Source organism: Balaenoptera musculus, chromosome 10, assembly GCF_009873245.2.
Source record: "Balaenoptera musculus isolate JJ_BM4_2016_0621 chromosome 10, mBalMus1.pri.v3, whole genome shotgun sequence".
Taxonomy (NCBI): Eukaryota; Metazoa; Chordata; class Mammalia; order Artiodactyla; family Balaenopteridae; genus Balaenoptera; species Balaenoptera musculus.
Window position 1 is genome coordinate 41,925,496 of NC_045794.1, and position 14,406 is coordinate 41,939,901.

The 14,406-nt window shown below is 46.8% G+C and overlaps 1 protein-coding gene across 4 annotated transcripts in view; it reads left to right on the top strand.

Moving 5' to 3' along the window:
• Positions 1-6,772: 6,772 nt before the first annotated feature.
• The window catches only part of ACVR1B (activin A receptor type 1B), a 32,629-nt gene continuing 24,995 nt past the window's right edge, over positions 6,773-14,406 (top strand). For all 4 annotated transcript variants that reach the window (XM_036865690.1, XM_036865692.1, XM_036865689.1 and 1 more), the window contains exon 1: positions 6,773-6,899. In XM_036865690.1, the coding sequence (XP_036721585.1) occupies positions 6,809-6,899 (91 nt within the window). In that variant the 5' untranslated portion in view covers positions 6,773-6,808. The remainder of the gene's footprint in view (positions 6,900-14,406) is intronic.

Below are 14,406 nucleotides of genomic sequence, written 5' to 3' on the forward strand. Positions count from 1 at the left end.
TATGCTATCCTGCCTCCTGACCATGTTGTATCAAAACAGGCCATGCCCGAAACTTGACTGAGAACATCCAGGTGACCCTCTCATGCCTATAAACTTCCTTTCACCTCCTCCTCCAGCTTCTGGCTCCATCACTTACTTCTTCTTCTTCCATATTTTTGAACTCTTCCTGGCTCCTTTATTGCAGTCTAAGTTGCAATCTCTCCCTTCTTATTAAAGCAACAAAACACAGCAAACACTTCTTTGACCTTGTATATCCTCTGGAAATCCCCTTTTCTCTCTTTCTCTTCTCTAGTCTAGAAATCTGTATTTTTAATTTGGATTATTTAGCCCATTCATATTTATTGTATCGCAGATGTATTTGAATTTACTTTCACCATCTTATTTTGTGCATTCTATTTATCTCACCTTAATACTATCCTTTTTTTCCCCCTTTCTTGCCTTCTTTTGGATTGCTTTTATTTTCTTTCTTTCCCCCCTTTATTTATTTATTTTAAAGAATTTATTTATTTATTTATTATTTATTTTTGGCTGTGTTGGGTCTTCGTTGCTGCTCACGGGCTTTCTCTCATTGTGGCAAGTGGGGGCTACTCTTCATTGCAGTGTGCGGGCTTCTCATTGCAGTGGCTTCTCTTGTTACAGAGCACAGGCTCTAGGTGTGCGGGCTTCAGTAGTTGTGGCACACGGGACTCAGTAGTTGTGGCTCGGGGGCTCTAGAGTGCAGGCTCAGTAGTTGTGGCGCATGGGCTTAGTCGCTCCACGGCATGTGGGATCTTCCCAGACCAGGGCTCGAACCCGTGTCCCCTGCACTGGCAGACGGATTCTTAACCACTATGCTACCAGGGAAGCCCAGGATTGCTTATATTTTCTTATTCTATCTTTTTCCTTCTCTTAACCTGGAAGTTATATAGTCTGTTTCTCTTCTATTAGGGAATATCTGACAATTTGTAAAGTAGGCATGAATTCATACATAATTTATACATTTTTTAAAGACATTTTCTACGAGTATATAATTCTAGGTTGACTGTTATTTTTCTCTCAGCCCTACTTGTTTTTGGATTTTTGACTACATAGATTATATTTCTTGGAATTTTGTCTGTGAGAATTCCTTGTAGCCTGAGTTGAAGGTGGGTCCTCTAGAGATTATTTGCTCTTCTTTCTTCCAGGTACTACCACGGGGTACTACCAGCCCAGGCCCACTTGAATCTAAATAGTGTATAGTTTTTCAGACCACCCAGGTAGGGTTAATTTGGAATGAAATTAAATGATGCAGGCCAACTTGTAGTTCAGAATTCTCAGGGAAGATTTTCCCCTTTTCTCACTCAGAACCAAGGTTCAAGTCAGGCAGTTTTCCTGGCAGCCTCCTGGAGGAGTGAATAATTTCTAGTTCATCCTTTGACCGAGTGTCGTCTTATCTCTTGTGGGTCTCAGATTTGAGCAGAGGAAAATTTATTAGACTCCCACACCTTGGGCAGTCCTGGACTTTCTCTTTTGTCCCCTGCATCCTGCTCACCTTCAGAACACCAAAGTTCAAGTTCACCTGGTATACAAATGCTCTCAAGGTGAAAGCCAGCTTTGGTTCTCTGCTTTCCTCTCTTTGTTCCTTAGTTTTTGACTTGAGTATTCTTCACTTTCTTCCTACTTTACCAAGCATTTTGGGTTGTTTCTTTAGCAGAAATTTTGCTCAGGGAACCTGGTCTATCATTCTGAAGGAAATTCAAATCTCCCCCTCCCATCACAGCCAAGTTCTTTTAAAGAACAGATGACACTCGGTCTTTTTTTTTTTTTTTAATTCTTTCTCTTTCTTCCTTTCTTTCTTTCTTTCTTTCTTTCTTTCTTTCTTTCTTTCTTTCTTTCTTTCTTTCTTTCTCTCTTATTTTTGGCTGTGTTGGGTCTTCGTTGCTGCATGTGGGCTTTCTCTAATTGTGGCGAGCGGTGGCTACTCTTTTGTTGCGGTTCTCAGGCCTCTCATTGTGGTGGCTTCTCTTGTTGCGAAGCACGGGCTCTAGGCATGCAGGCTTCAGTAGTTGTGGCATGCGGGCTCAGTAGTTGTGGCTCGCGGGCTCTAGAGCACAGGCTCAGTAGTTGTGGCCCACAGGCTTAGTTGCTCTGCGGCATGTGGGATCTTCCTGGACCAGGGCTCGAACCCGTGTCCTCTGCATTGGCAGGTGGATTCTTAACCACTGCGCCACCAGGGAAGTCTGACACTCAGTCTTTCTAAGCTTTCACCTTTCGTTTACTTGTAGTCCCCTGAAGTTAGGCCTCCACTCCACCTTCCACTGAACCTGCTCAAGTAAAAGTCACCACTGGGTTTCAAGTTATCAAATCCTAGACATTCTTTGTTTCCCAACTTACTTGACTCCTTCTCAACATTGGAAACTACTGATCTCTTGAAACCCTCTCCTGCCTTGGTTTCCATGATTCTGTTTTTTTCCAGGTTCTTTTCCTATTTCTCTGACTGTTTCTTCTCTGTCTCCTCTTTCCTGTCTTTGTTGCTGTGCTTCCAGAACTACTGCACACCCCTGAGCTGTCTGCATAACTATGATATGCTGCTGATTTCCAATCAACAGCTCCATGGCTCCAGGTTCCTACAAGAGGCCCTTCAAACTCAGTATGTCCAATGGGGAGCTCATCATCTTTTTCCCAAACTTGCTCTTGCTAATCTGCTGAATTAGCCACCAAGCAGCCAGTCACCCACATCAGATTATACTGGAAACATAATGGGCTTCTCTGTTTCCTCCTCACTTCTCACATCCAATCAATCTTGTAGTTTCTACCTCTTTAAAATCTCTTGAATCTATTTTTCTTTCCCATCTCCATTGCTGCTGCCTAGGGTCAGGTCCTCCTCCTATTTTGTCTGAGCTACTGGCTCTTTGGTTTCCTTACCACCAAACCATCTGCACAAAGTTCAAGGTCATTTGGTTCAACAAAGTGGTCTTTCTAAAATACAAATATGATCACTTTACCCCCCTGCTTAGAACCCATCCAGGAATACTGGAGAAAAGGACACTTGCATGTGGACTTCCACATCTGTCTCTCTCTCCCACATTACCTTTCAGCTCCACCACCAGCCCCCTTCACCCTGCACCCTCTGCGCGTGCTGCCATGCCTAAACATCGGGCAATTGCACCTTGGTATCTTGCTCATACTGCTCCCTCTGCCAGGAATGATCTCCCGCCTTCCCCTGCCCCACACAAGCCTGTCTATCTAAGGAACACTCTTAGATCTTCCAGGAGTCAGCTGGAGCATGGTCTCTTCGTGAAACCTTTCCCACCTCCTTAGCCTTCCAGAGTTGCACCATCCATGCCGTTCCTGAGTCTCCCTGCTGACCCTTTACAGGTGTGTTATAGCATATATAATATGTTGTGTTTTTTTTCACTCTCATCTCTATTAGATTGTAAATTTCACGGGCGGCAAGGACCATGACTTATCCACGTTTATAAGTTACGCCTGGTGTACTGCCAGTGCTCAATATGCACTTGCAGAACGGATGAAGATGAGCTATTGTCTTCTTGGAATTAATGACCCTGCTGCTCACCAAGGCAAACTGTGCTGAATCCCCCAGGAGGTGGAGTGTCTTGGTGTGTTGTAAACAAGATGGCAGCTGTAACACTGGGTGGTCTAGTCAGTGGAACTTGGGGAGTAAGACTTTTTCCTGGAGAAGTAAATCCTGGTAGCTCTGGGGAATCCCATGACAAAGGGACAGGGCAAGGCGGATGAGTAGTTCGTAGATGTGATGTGGGTCCAGTCCTAAGATTCAGGAGGCTTACAGAAATGGATGCTTTGCTGAGGTCTTCAGGGATGGGAGGAGAGCCAGGCTGTGGGAGGCAGCACAGGGAGATTGGGCGGTCTGTCTCCGTACTGCCTGGGACCTAAAAGGGAAGGTAGATGCATCATCTGGTAAAACTCTGACTTGAGGAGATGTTGCAAACTCTCAGGAATAGGGTATGAGGAGTATAACGCACCCCTCCCCGACCCCTTCAAGTCTAATTTCCCACCTTCAGCTGGCTCTTGAAAACCAGTCCCTGGAAAAGCATGAGATGCTGTGATGTTGAAGAAGCACAGGACCAGAAGGCTGTGGCTTCAACACTTAATTAGACGTGAGCTTGGGCGAGTGGCTCACCTTCCTTAGGTCTCAGTTGCCTCACCTGTAAATTGAGCACACCCTGACATGCCTCAACCACTTCATAGGATTATAGTAAAGATTAAATCATCATCATCACAATAGCTTTTCTTTTTATATCACTTCCTAGGTGTCAGAGACTGTGCCAAATGCTTTAAAGACAGTATCTTCATCCATCCCCACAATATCTCCATGAGGTAGAACTAACATCAGTTCCAATTTACAGATGAGGGAATTGAGGTTTAGGGAGGTAAAATATCTTGTCCAAAGTCAAAGGCTATCAAGTGAGCTGGTATTTGGTCTGTGGACCCAGCGTTCTGATTCCCTGGGCTTTACCTTCAGTTATGTGACTGCCCTTGTAATTTAGGAGTAAAGCAACCACAGGTCCCCTCTGCGACTCTGGGTCTTGCAGCCACAGTGGCAGCACTTAGCAAGGTATAAGGAAGGACAGTTCCTCTGTCTTGGTCTCAGTAATGTGCTCCTGAGGGGTCAGCTTTCCCTTCCCAACTGCATGTGTTGGTGAATGTCCTGTGTTGAATAGTGTGCCCCCAGTATTCATGTCTACTCAGAACCCGTGAATGTGATTTTATTTGGAAATAGGATCTTCACAGATGCAATCAAGTTAAAATGATTTTAACTCATACTGGATTAGGGTGGGCTCTAATCCGATGACTGGTTGGGGTCTTTATAAGAAGAGAGAAATTTGGACACAGAGATACAGACACAGAGGGAAGACAGCCATGTGAAGACGGAGGCAGAGATTGAAGTTATGCTTCCACAAGCCAAGGAACACTAAGAATTCTGGGAACCACCAGAAACTAGAGACAAGAAAGGATTCTTCCCTAGAGCCTTCAGAGAGAGGATGGGGCTTCTGACACCTTAGTTTCAGATTTCTAGCCTCCAGAACTGAGAGAATAAATTTCTGTTCTTTTAAGCCACCCAGTTCGTGGTACTCTGTTAAGGCAGCCCTAGGAAACTAACACAGTAAGCTTACACTGTGCCCACCACAGCTGGGAGCCCTTAAGGGTGGGTGGAACAGAGTTTGGGAGACCAGTTAGATAAAATGGAGGGGCAATGCCCATTTTGGGGGCGTGAGGCAGAGCAGTATAAAAGTAAGGTGTTTGCTCATCCAGCTACTGACCCTTGTGTACATGGTGCCTCTGTAAGACTTTGTACACGTGTGTTTGTGTGTGAGTTGTGTCTGGGGAGTGTCTCTACAGTCCAGTTGTTTTCTTTATATGAGGAGGGGTGTTCTTCAGGTTTGTGACAACTTCAAAGGTGGGGATTCCATTTGAGAAGCTCCCCTCTACCCCGACTCCCACCTTTGGTCATCCTCTCCACCCCTACATCTCGGATGATGAAACTGTGCTTAGAGAGGTTAAAAAGCTTGCCTAAGTTTTCATGTCACTTAGTAAGAAAAGGAGATTTCAGATCCAGAACTCTGGGTCCAAAACCCTGTCCTTTTTGTGATCTCAAGTGCTTTTTCAAGCTAAGGAAAGTGAACTCTTTTCAGAAAGTTATGGGTGATTCAGTTTACCTTTTATAAGCATTTTTTTCTAAATTTGAAAGTAACACTAGCTTATTTGTAAAATATTTAGAAAATACTGAAATGTTTACAGAAAAAGTAAAAAATTTTTCTGGTGATAACTACTGATAATATTGGCAATTTCTTTTCAGTCTTTTTTCCATGCAGATATATAGTGTCAACAAAATTAGAACAGTACTGTAAATAGTTTTGTACTTTGCTTTTTCATTTAACATCTCATGGACATTTTCTCACTTCATTATTTTTACAAACATAATTTTTAATTACTAAATAATGCTCCATCATATGGATGGGCCATAATTTGTCTTCTATTATTGAGTACTTGTTTCCAGCTTTTTACAATGATGAACATGCAACAGTTAACATTTCTCACAAATATTTGTCCTCATCTCTGTTATTTCTTGAAGACAGGGGATAGGGGTATGAATATTCTAAGACATTTTATACATAATGCCAAATTGTTTACCAAAAGGGTTCTACCTACAGCAGAGTGGGAGTGCTTCACACGGCACCCTCACCAAGATTGAGTACTGTCATTAAAAAGCCCCGGTGTGTTCTGAAAAGGGGCATCCCATGATTCCATCACACAGGTGGCTGTGCGTCCCGCGGATCGCAGGGGGGCCACTTGGGGCTGGGAGACTAGTTAGGAGACGGTTGCGACGATCGCGATGGGACGTGACGGGAGCCTGAGGCTAAGCAGTAGGGATGAAGGGAACGGGAACACGCACGGCACTCGTAGAACATTCGATGCGGGGGATGGGGGTCGGTGCCGTTAAGATCACGCTGCGCTGCGGGCAGCGCAGGACAGAGCAGAAGCCGCGTGTCCGGCTCGGCCTCCTCCGCGCCGCGCTCTGCACCCACGGGTGAGGTTGGCCGAGGCGCGAACCCCTCCCACCCCTTTAACTGGGACACTCCCCTTTAAGGCGGGCGCCCGCGCGCACCCGGCCCCGCCCTTCGGGGGCGCGCGCGGCGGCCGCGGCGCCGGCTCCGCCGGGAGCGCACGTGCCGGCGCCGGGCGGAGAAGAGGGAGGCGGGAGTCGGGCAGCGGGAGGAGGGGAGGCGCCGGGGGCGCGCGCGCGCGCGCTGGGCGCTGCTGGGCTGCGGCGGCGGCGGCGGCGGCGGTGGCGGCGGCGGCGGTTACTATGGCGGAGTCGTCCGGAGCCTCCTCCTTCTTCCCCCTTGTTGTTCTCCTGCTTGCCGGCAGCGGCGGGTCCGGGCCCCGGGGGATCCAGGGTGAGTCCCGGGGCGGGGGCCGGGATGGAGAGGGCCGGGCGAGGGCGAGGCCTCGCGCCGCGGCCCCTGGCTACAGCGCGCCCCCTCCCCACGCACTCAATATGGCCGGGCGGGGGGCGCGGGGGAGTCGCGGTGACCCCCAGTCGGCTTTCCCCGACCCCCGAGGCGCGGCCGCCCAGCCAGGACCGAGCTCACGCCGGGCCCCTGGGGACCCGATCCCTCCTCCCGGCGAAACTGGATTCGGGGAGCTCTCGGGGGTCGCGCTCCCAGCACCCCCATGTTCCATAGAGAGGAGTGCGGGCTTCCTTCCCCAGGATTTGGAGGTCCACGTTTCTGCCCCTCAGCATGTCCAGGGGCGGTGGTCTTCATTCCCTCCCTCCAGATGCTCCTGGGGGGCGCCTTTTCTCCCGCCAAGATTGTGAGGCTCGGGCGATGGGGTCTTTGCCTCTCCGAGGTATCCTGATGTTGAGAGTCCTTGCGCACCGCAGATGAAAGGGGAGGGGGTCTCAAACCTTTCCTTGAGCTCCTGCGCTTGGGGTGCCTCTTCCCCTCCCTCTCCTTCCTCTCTAATGTTCTGGGAAAGCGAGTCACATTTCCCCTTCGCGCAGTCCCTTGAGTTCAGTGGGGCCAGCCCCCCCCCCCCTCCAATACACATGCCCCGCGGAAGCTCTGTGGAGGCAGTGGGACCAACAGGGCCCTAAACGTTTTGGGAGCTTGGCTTTGGAATCTCTCGAACCCTAGGAAACCTAGTTCCAGAACAGTTAATCTGCATCTAGGTGTATTTGCTTTTCACCTCGCCTCTCCCACCCTACCCCAGGGGGCCCATTCGCTTCGTCACTTTGTGGATGCCTTTCAGGTGACATCCTAGAACCTGCCTCCCACCCCCAAGATCATTTAAAGACCCCAGCACTGGAGCGGCTCCCGGCCCTTGGGCAGGATTTATTTACCTTCCTGCACAATCCCTCTCCCCAGCCCTCTCCCTGCACACTCCCCCACCTCACACACCCCTTACCTTCCAAACCCCACAGGCTTCTGCTCCCTGGTAGCACCCACACCCTTCCCGCTGCAGAAGTAGCCCCTTTCTGTGGGACACTCAGCTGGGTGTCTTGTTTGTGAGGCTTTGGGGGCTTGAGGAGAGCAGATGAAACCCTAAAATATTTAACTTAAGCGATTCGTCTCAAATGCGTGTTGGCATTGGGGTAGCAGATGAAGGTTATATTTGGCAGTTATATTGAAGTGATTATTGACCCACAGATAGATCTGGGAGAGCTGATCAGGTCTGTATTGGCTCCCGATGTACAAAGCCTGCTGCTTTGACTTCTCAGCAGCCCCTAACCTTCCAGCAGTGGGAGATCAAATGTGTGTTCTGGGGCTCTCTTCTCTCCACTAGAAAGAATGGTTCTCAGGTGGGTTCTGGCTTCCTTCGTAAACCAGACAATCAACAAAAGACCTCATCCCACTTTGGAGTCTAAAAAACAAGTTCATTACCTCCAGCCTTGATATTTGTTCCCAGTGGTGCAGCCTGTGCGGTGGGGTCTTTGTTCACAGGCTAATGCTTCTGCTAAGGCGCCTCATGCGTGTTCCTGGGTCTCGCTGCTCTGTGGCATAGGTAATGCGCCGTGGGGTCTGATAGACATGGTGAAGGTGTATGAACACAGCCTGACATTGGTGGTAAATTAATGGTTTTCATGAATAATGTTTGCTGGGCCTTATTATGGGCCATGTTCTTGGAGTGTGTAACATGATGTTATTTCTCTAGTAGGGTAGTAAGTAAGGAGACTCAGCCTTCAGGTTTGTTATTTTACATGTGATGAATAAATCTTTAAATTCCTTCCATAGGAATTTTTATCCTGTTCCTAATACATCCAAGATTTTTAACAGCCGTGTCCCTGTAGGTTTGGTGTAGTGTCTGGTGGGATATTTCTCGTTGTGAGCCTTGAACGTTTAATTGATAATCCAGCTGGTTCTGAATGGGGCAGAGTTCATTTTCTGTAACCTTCCTGAAATGGATGTTGTTGGCGTGAGGATGGGTGGGCATAATAGGAAGTTGCTTTCTTTTTTTGGTAAATTGGAGATTAGGTTGTGTGTCCAGCAAACATTCTCGAAGGCCTTTAAACTTGGCCAGACACTACAGTTTTTTCTGGGACACATCTAGTTGCCAATAGTGCATGCTACAGAGACCACTGTTGCAAAAGGCTTCAAGTAAGACATCAGTTCTGGGAAAATAGAGGCTGTGGGATAACAAGAAGTTGATTGCTGTCCTCCCCTGCACTTCCTCTGTTGTGCTCCTCTAGGCGGGCTGGAGGAATGGCAGAACCAGCCAGCCCTGATGCCTGGTGCTTGGACAGGACATGAGGGCAGCAAGGGGTCGGTGTCTGCGTTAAATAGTGAACTCATGTCGACTTAGTAAAAGGCCAGTGATAAGAAGCAGGAGCTCCAGGTTATAAACAGCATCGTTTGATAGGTGGGCCATGTTTTAAGGCCTGCCTTTGGAATTTTCACATTAGTACTTGAAAATGTAAAATTGAATTAGTAGCAGGAGAGCATGATATTTATTTCTTAAGACAAAAGCAACAAGGGAGACATTTGAGGTTCTGATAGGAAAATTTTTAATTTCTGTGAGTAAACTAAAAATTTAATTTCAGGCCAAGTCTTGTAATTGTGTTGAGTGGACATGAATTCGAACTACAGTGAAAGTGAACTCTCATAGAGAAAACGAGAATCTCAGATTAGTTTTGTTAAGAGCTCCGGGAACAGATGTGATTAAAACAATAAAATGGCTACTCTGGTTAAAGGTTAGAGCCAGATGGAGGGAGGAGGCTGGTTTCCAGTCCCTGAACTTTGCTCCCTTGCAGGTTGTCCTTGAATAAGGCACTTACTTAACCTTTCTGTGACTGCCTCAGTTTTGCCTCTGTAAAGTAAGGAACTAGTCTGTGTCGCTCTTATTGGGACATTTGTGAGACTGACTTACTGATAGCCAGTTGGCTGGGAGGTATTTTTAGACACAGTTTCTGACTTCAGGGACCAGGCAATGTTGGGTTACTTTTTATCTTATGGGGCAGAATAATTCTTGGGATTGATAGAAGCATCACATGTCACAGTGTGGTTAATTTCTTCTTCTTTGTGCATTTTTGTGGACCCGTTTCAGATTTCCTCAAGTTAATTTCTGTCTCTTGACAGGCCCTTAACATCTTAGGCCGGGCAGCATACCTTTGCTAATCAAAGGCAGTCTGGAGGGAGTGACCTGCTTTAGGCTTTATTGGTTTGGCAACGTTTTAATTCTTACGCAACTCTGGGTATGTTTATGGCACTATGTAAATGTTACATAAGAACATGGAGGCTGAGAGGTGGCCAGAATGGTGCCTGTGAACACAGGAAGGTTAGACTGAGGACTTCATCTGAAAGGACCTTGGGAATCTGCAGTCAGTACAGGAAAAAGCTGCACTTCATTTTTGTCTAAAAACCTTTTTAGATGATTGTGTCTTTCAGGTGGACTACTGTGTTATAAATAGGTTTATTCTCCACCGGTGAGCTAATTGTAACCTTGCTACCAAAATATGAATCAGGAGATGATGATGAGGCGTGCTGCTTCTTCCAGCATGGCCTGTTGAGGCTGCTTGTTGCATTTTGGAACACGAGTTGAATTGCGTCGCAGTCTGTTCTCATAATAACTCAGGAGTACGGGGTGTTGAGGTGGAATGGAATTCTCAGTCCACGGTGCTTGAGATCTTCTTTATTTCTGAAGGTTAAAGTAGAATACTGAAGTGGCTCTTTTGTTTTAATTTTGAAATCCTTATTGTTTACTGTTCAGTTTTTGCTCAGAGCAGCCGTGAACATTAATTCTGGAATCCCGCCTCTTTGTCTCGAGTTCTTGTGCTATTTGTCTGTTACAGTAGGGTTGATGTAAGAGGGTCTTATCTCATTTTCCTCTCTGTATTCATAAGAAGAAAATCCTGGAGTCCTCTTGCTCCTCAGTTCCCCCTGATGCTGGAAGTGCTGCGGGCCTCCGGAGCCCATCAGTTCCGCCTGGACTAGGAGTGTTCAAACCTTTGAAGGGAATCGGCTCCGGAGCCGCCAGTCCCCGGCCGTCTGGGCTACATTTCTGTCACTCTGCAGGGGCGGCATCACGGCCAGGTTCGAATCCCGCTCTCGGGTTTTGCTCTCCTCAGCTTCTCTCTCTCACACGTGGTTCAACCTGCGGCTGGGCCTGGAGGCAGCATCTCTGCTCTTGCCTGTTCTCTCTGCTTGCTGGCTTTTCCGTCGCAGATAAATACCGCTCCAGAGTGTAGCTTTCTTCTTCCTCTGTAGAGTCTCGGGAGCTTGGTGCAGCTGTGCGGCTGCCGTCCCCAGCAGTCTTACCTGCCCACGGGTGTCTGAGCCAGCGCCACTTCAGGCAGCTCTGGTGTTCTTTTTGGTTTTCTTCTCTCTCCACTTAGTCTGAAGCCTGAATTTGTCTTGCTGAATATTTTGAATTTAACATAATGAAAGTAACTGCCTTTCCCTTTAAAGTATCAATCCCCCTAATATTTACACAATTACATATAGGAGATTTCTTTATTCATTCGGTTGGGTATGTGCCTGGAATGGTTCTTGGCATGAGGAGGTAACAGGGAACAAGATGGACAAAAATCCCTAACCCTCATGGAACTTACTCTTGCAGTGGCTCAGACTGAAAATAAATGAGTAAACACAGTTATCAGTCATGAGGGCTGTGAAGGAAGTAAAACGGGATGGTGTGCTGGAGTGCGCTGGGGGCTGCCACTTCACATCCCTGTCCGCTTCATTGTTTCATCTGTAAAATGGGGCTAATCCAGTCAGGTCGTGTTATTTGCCGTAACTGTGTTCTGTGAGGCCCACTTGAACACAGGATTAGCAAATACTGGACCACTGCTCCCGGGGGAGCAGCTACAGGTTTAGGTCCCTGCAGCTGCTGGTCACACGTTTTCATCAGCTGATCGGTACATAACCTTGTGCTGTTCGTGTTTCTGTTTAAAGACACCTCATTTAATTTATATTGTTGATTCATTAACATTGAACTCAGGGCCAACAGCACTATAATGCATGCCTGAATGAAGCTTATTCAGTATATGTATTTTCTTTCTCGTAAGGCACGTCACTGTCTTCTCGAGCTTCAGAACACTAAGCTACTGCTCTTGGGGGCTGTTTTAAAACAGTGAAATCACCAAGAAAAAACACGAAAAGACAAAAAGCCTGGCACTGAACATACCATGAGAAGGACACGTATTAACAGTATGAGCTGAAACAAGAAGCTAGAGAGAGCATTGCCTTGTTCAACCTCAGTGGGAACGTGTGCATTGGGTGACTCAAAGTTTTCACCACTCTGCGCATGTCCGCAAATGACCATGAAAGCACTGAGAGTATTGATTTTGGGGTTATAAATAAATTTTAGCAAGTGGGCAGATTCACAAATACGAATCCATGAATAACGAGAATCAATTGTATTTTGTTAAAAGCCATACAATGATTGTGGCAGAGAGAAAATTATATCATGTGGAATTCCCAGGATTCCTGAATGGTGTCACTGAACCAAAAGTTTAATGTATACAGTTAGAAGTCCCGTTTCCAGCCTGTGAATAAACTAAACAGGTATATATACGTATATCGAGTACTGCTATGGTGATCTAAAGGTTCCTTTAACCCTTGAGCACCTACCATATACCTGGCACTGTTGTAGGTGCGGGGATACAACAGTAAACACAAGGAGACAAATGCTTTCCTTGGTGAAGTGTACCTTCTGGCTGGTGAAATAGACAATAAAGAAATAAAATACAAGGCGATTCTGTCTACCACAGCCCCCCCTCTGCTCTCCTCTCCCCAAGTTTCCTAGCCTTAGGTATATACACACCTTTTCCCAGTTACTCAGTCACACATGAATGCAGGTAGTACAGTTGACCTTTGAGCGACATGGTTATGAACTGCACGGGTCCACTTATGCTTGGATTTCTTTCAGTAAATACAGACTAGAGTACCGTACGGTCCAAGGTTGGTTGAATCCGTGGATGCAGAACCACAGATCCAGAGGGATGATTGTTATGTTATACTTGGGTTTTTGACTCCATGGTGGTCAGTGCCCCTAACCCCTGAGTTATTCAAGGGTCAACTGTATTGTGAAGAGGTTAAATCAGTGCACCTCCAGATAGGCAGGCTATCATGGTGGGCCTGACCTAATCAAGCTAGCCCTTTGAAAGCAGAGCATTTTCTCAGCTGATTGCAGAAGAGGAAGGCAGAGATGCTCCAACTGGCTTGGAAGAAAGTAAACATCCATGTATGAACTGCCCATGGGAGCCACATGAGCAGGAACTGCAGGCTGACTTCAGGAGCTGAGTGGTCCCTGGCCATCAGCGAGGAGGGAAATGGGGGCCTTAATCCTTCTTCCACAGGGCATTAGAGTTTGGCAGCAATGAGTGAGTTTGAGAGAGGTCCCAGCCCTAGATGAGAAAGCAGCTCCAGCTGACATCAGTCATGCTGTGCCTGGACTTCTGACCTACAGAAACTGTGAAATAGTAAATAGGTGTTGTTTTTAAAAATGTGTGTGTGGTGAGTCAGATGGTGATGTGAGGAGAAGGAAAACAGGAGAGGGAAATAAGAGGTCTCTCCCAAGATGGGCTTGAGGCTCCTTGAGACCTGGTACCCTGTCATCCCATGGATGGACCTTGCATGTAGAAAGACGTCCTTTGACCACATGTGGCTTTCACCTACTGCCTGTTACCTTTTCCTAGATATTTGTGAGTGTTTGGAGGAGAGAGGAGATTGTGGATGCTTTGGAGATAAGTCTTTTAGATGGTTTTGATGTTTTGAGTTGAGGAATCTGTGAATTGAAGGATATTTTTTTAAATAAGTATTTGTGTTGAACCTGCCTTACCCCAAATCTTTGCGTATTGTCTTGGTGTATGTTTGTATACATTACATTCTACGCTTGTAGTAGATAAGCTTGAATCAAATTCAGTCAGTGTTCATTCCTAATACGCAGGGCCAAGCTTAATGTTGAGAGGGATACTGAGGAACGAATCTGTCCTTGCCATTGAGACGTTTACACACAAATTGATTTCTGCTTGTTAGAAGAACCATAAAACCACAAAGAGCTCTGACCCTTCTCATTCACTAGGATGACAGTAGTGATAAAAGCATCTGATTTACTGAATGTATACTATCTACTCAAGTGTTACACTGAGCGATTGTGCTACATTGCTTACTCTGCACAACTATTCTCTGAGGCACTCTCATCCCCATTTTACAGATGAGAAAACTGGGACATAGAGAGGTTAAGCAGTGGGCCTAAAGTCTGTCTGACTCCAAAGCACATGCTCTAAATCCTGTACTCTACTATGTACTGTAATGACTATTAAAGTAGCTTTCTAACCAGTCCCTGCCTCCTGTCTCTCCCTTGTCATCCTTCCTACCACTGGATTTAACTTTGGGAAGTGCACCTTCTGTGTCACTTTTATGTGGCCTCCAGGATCAACTCCAGACCCCTTAGCCTGGCATC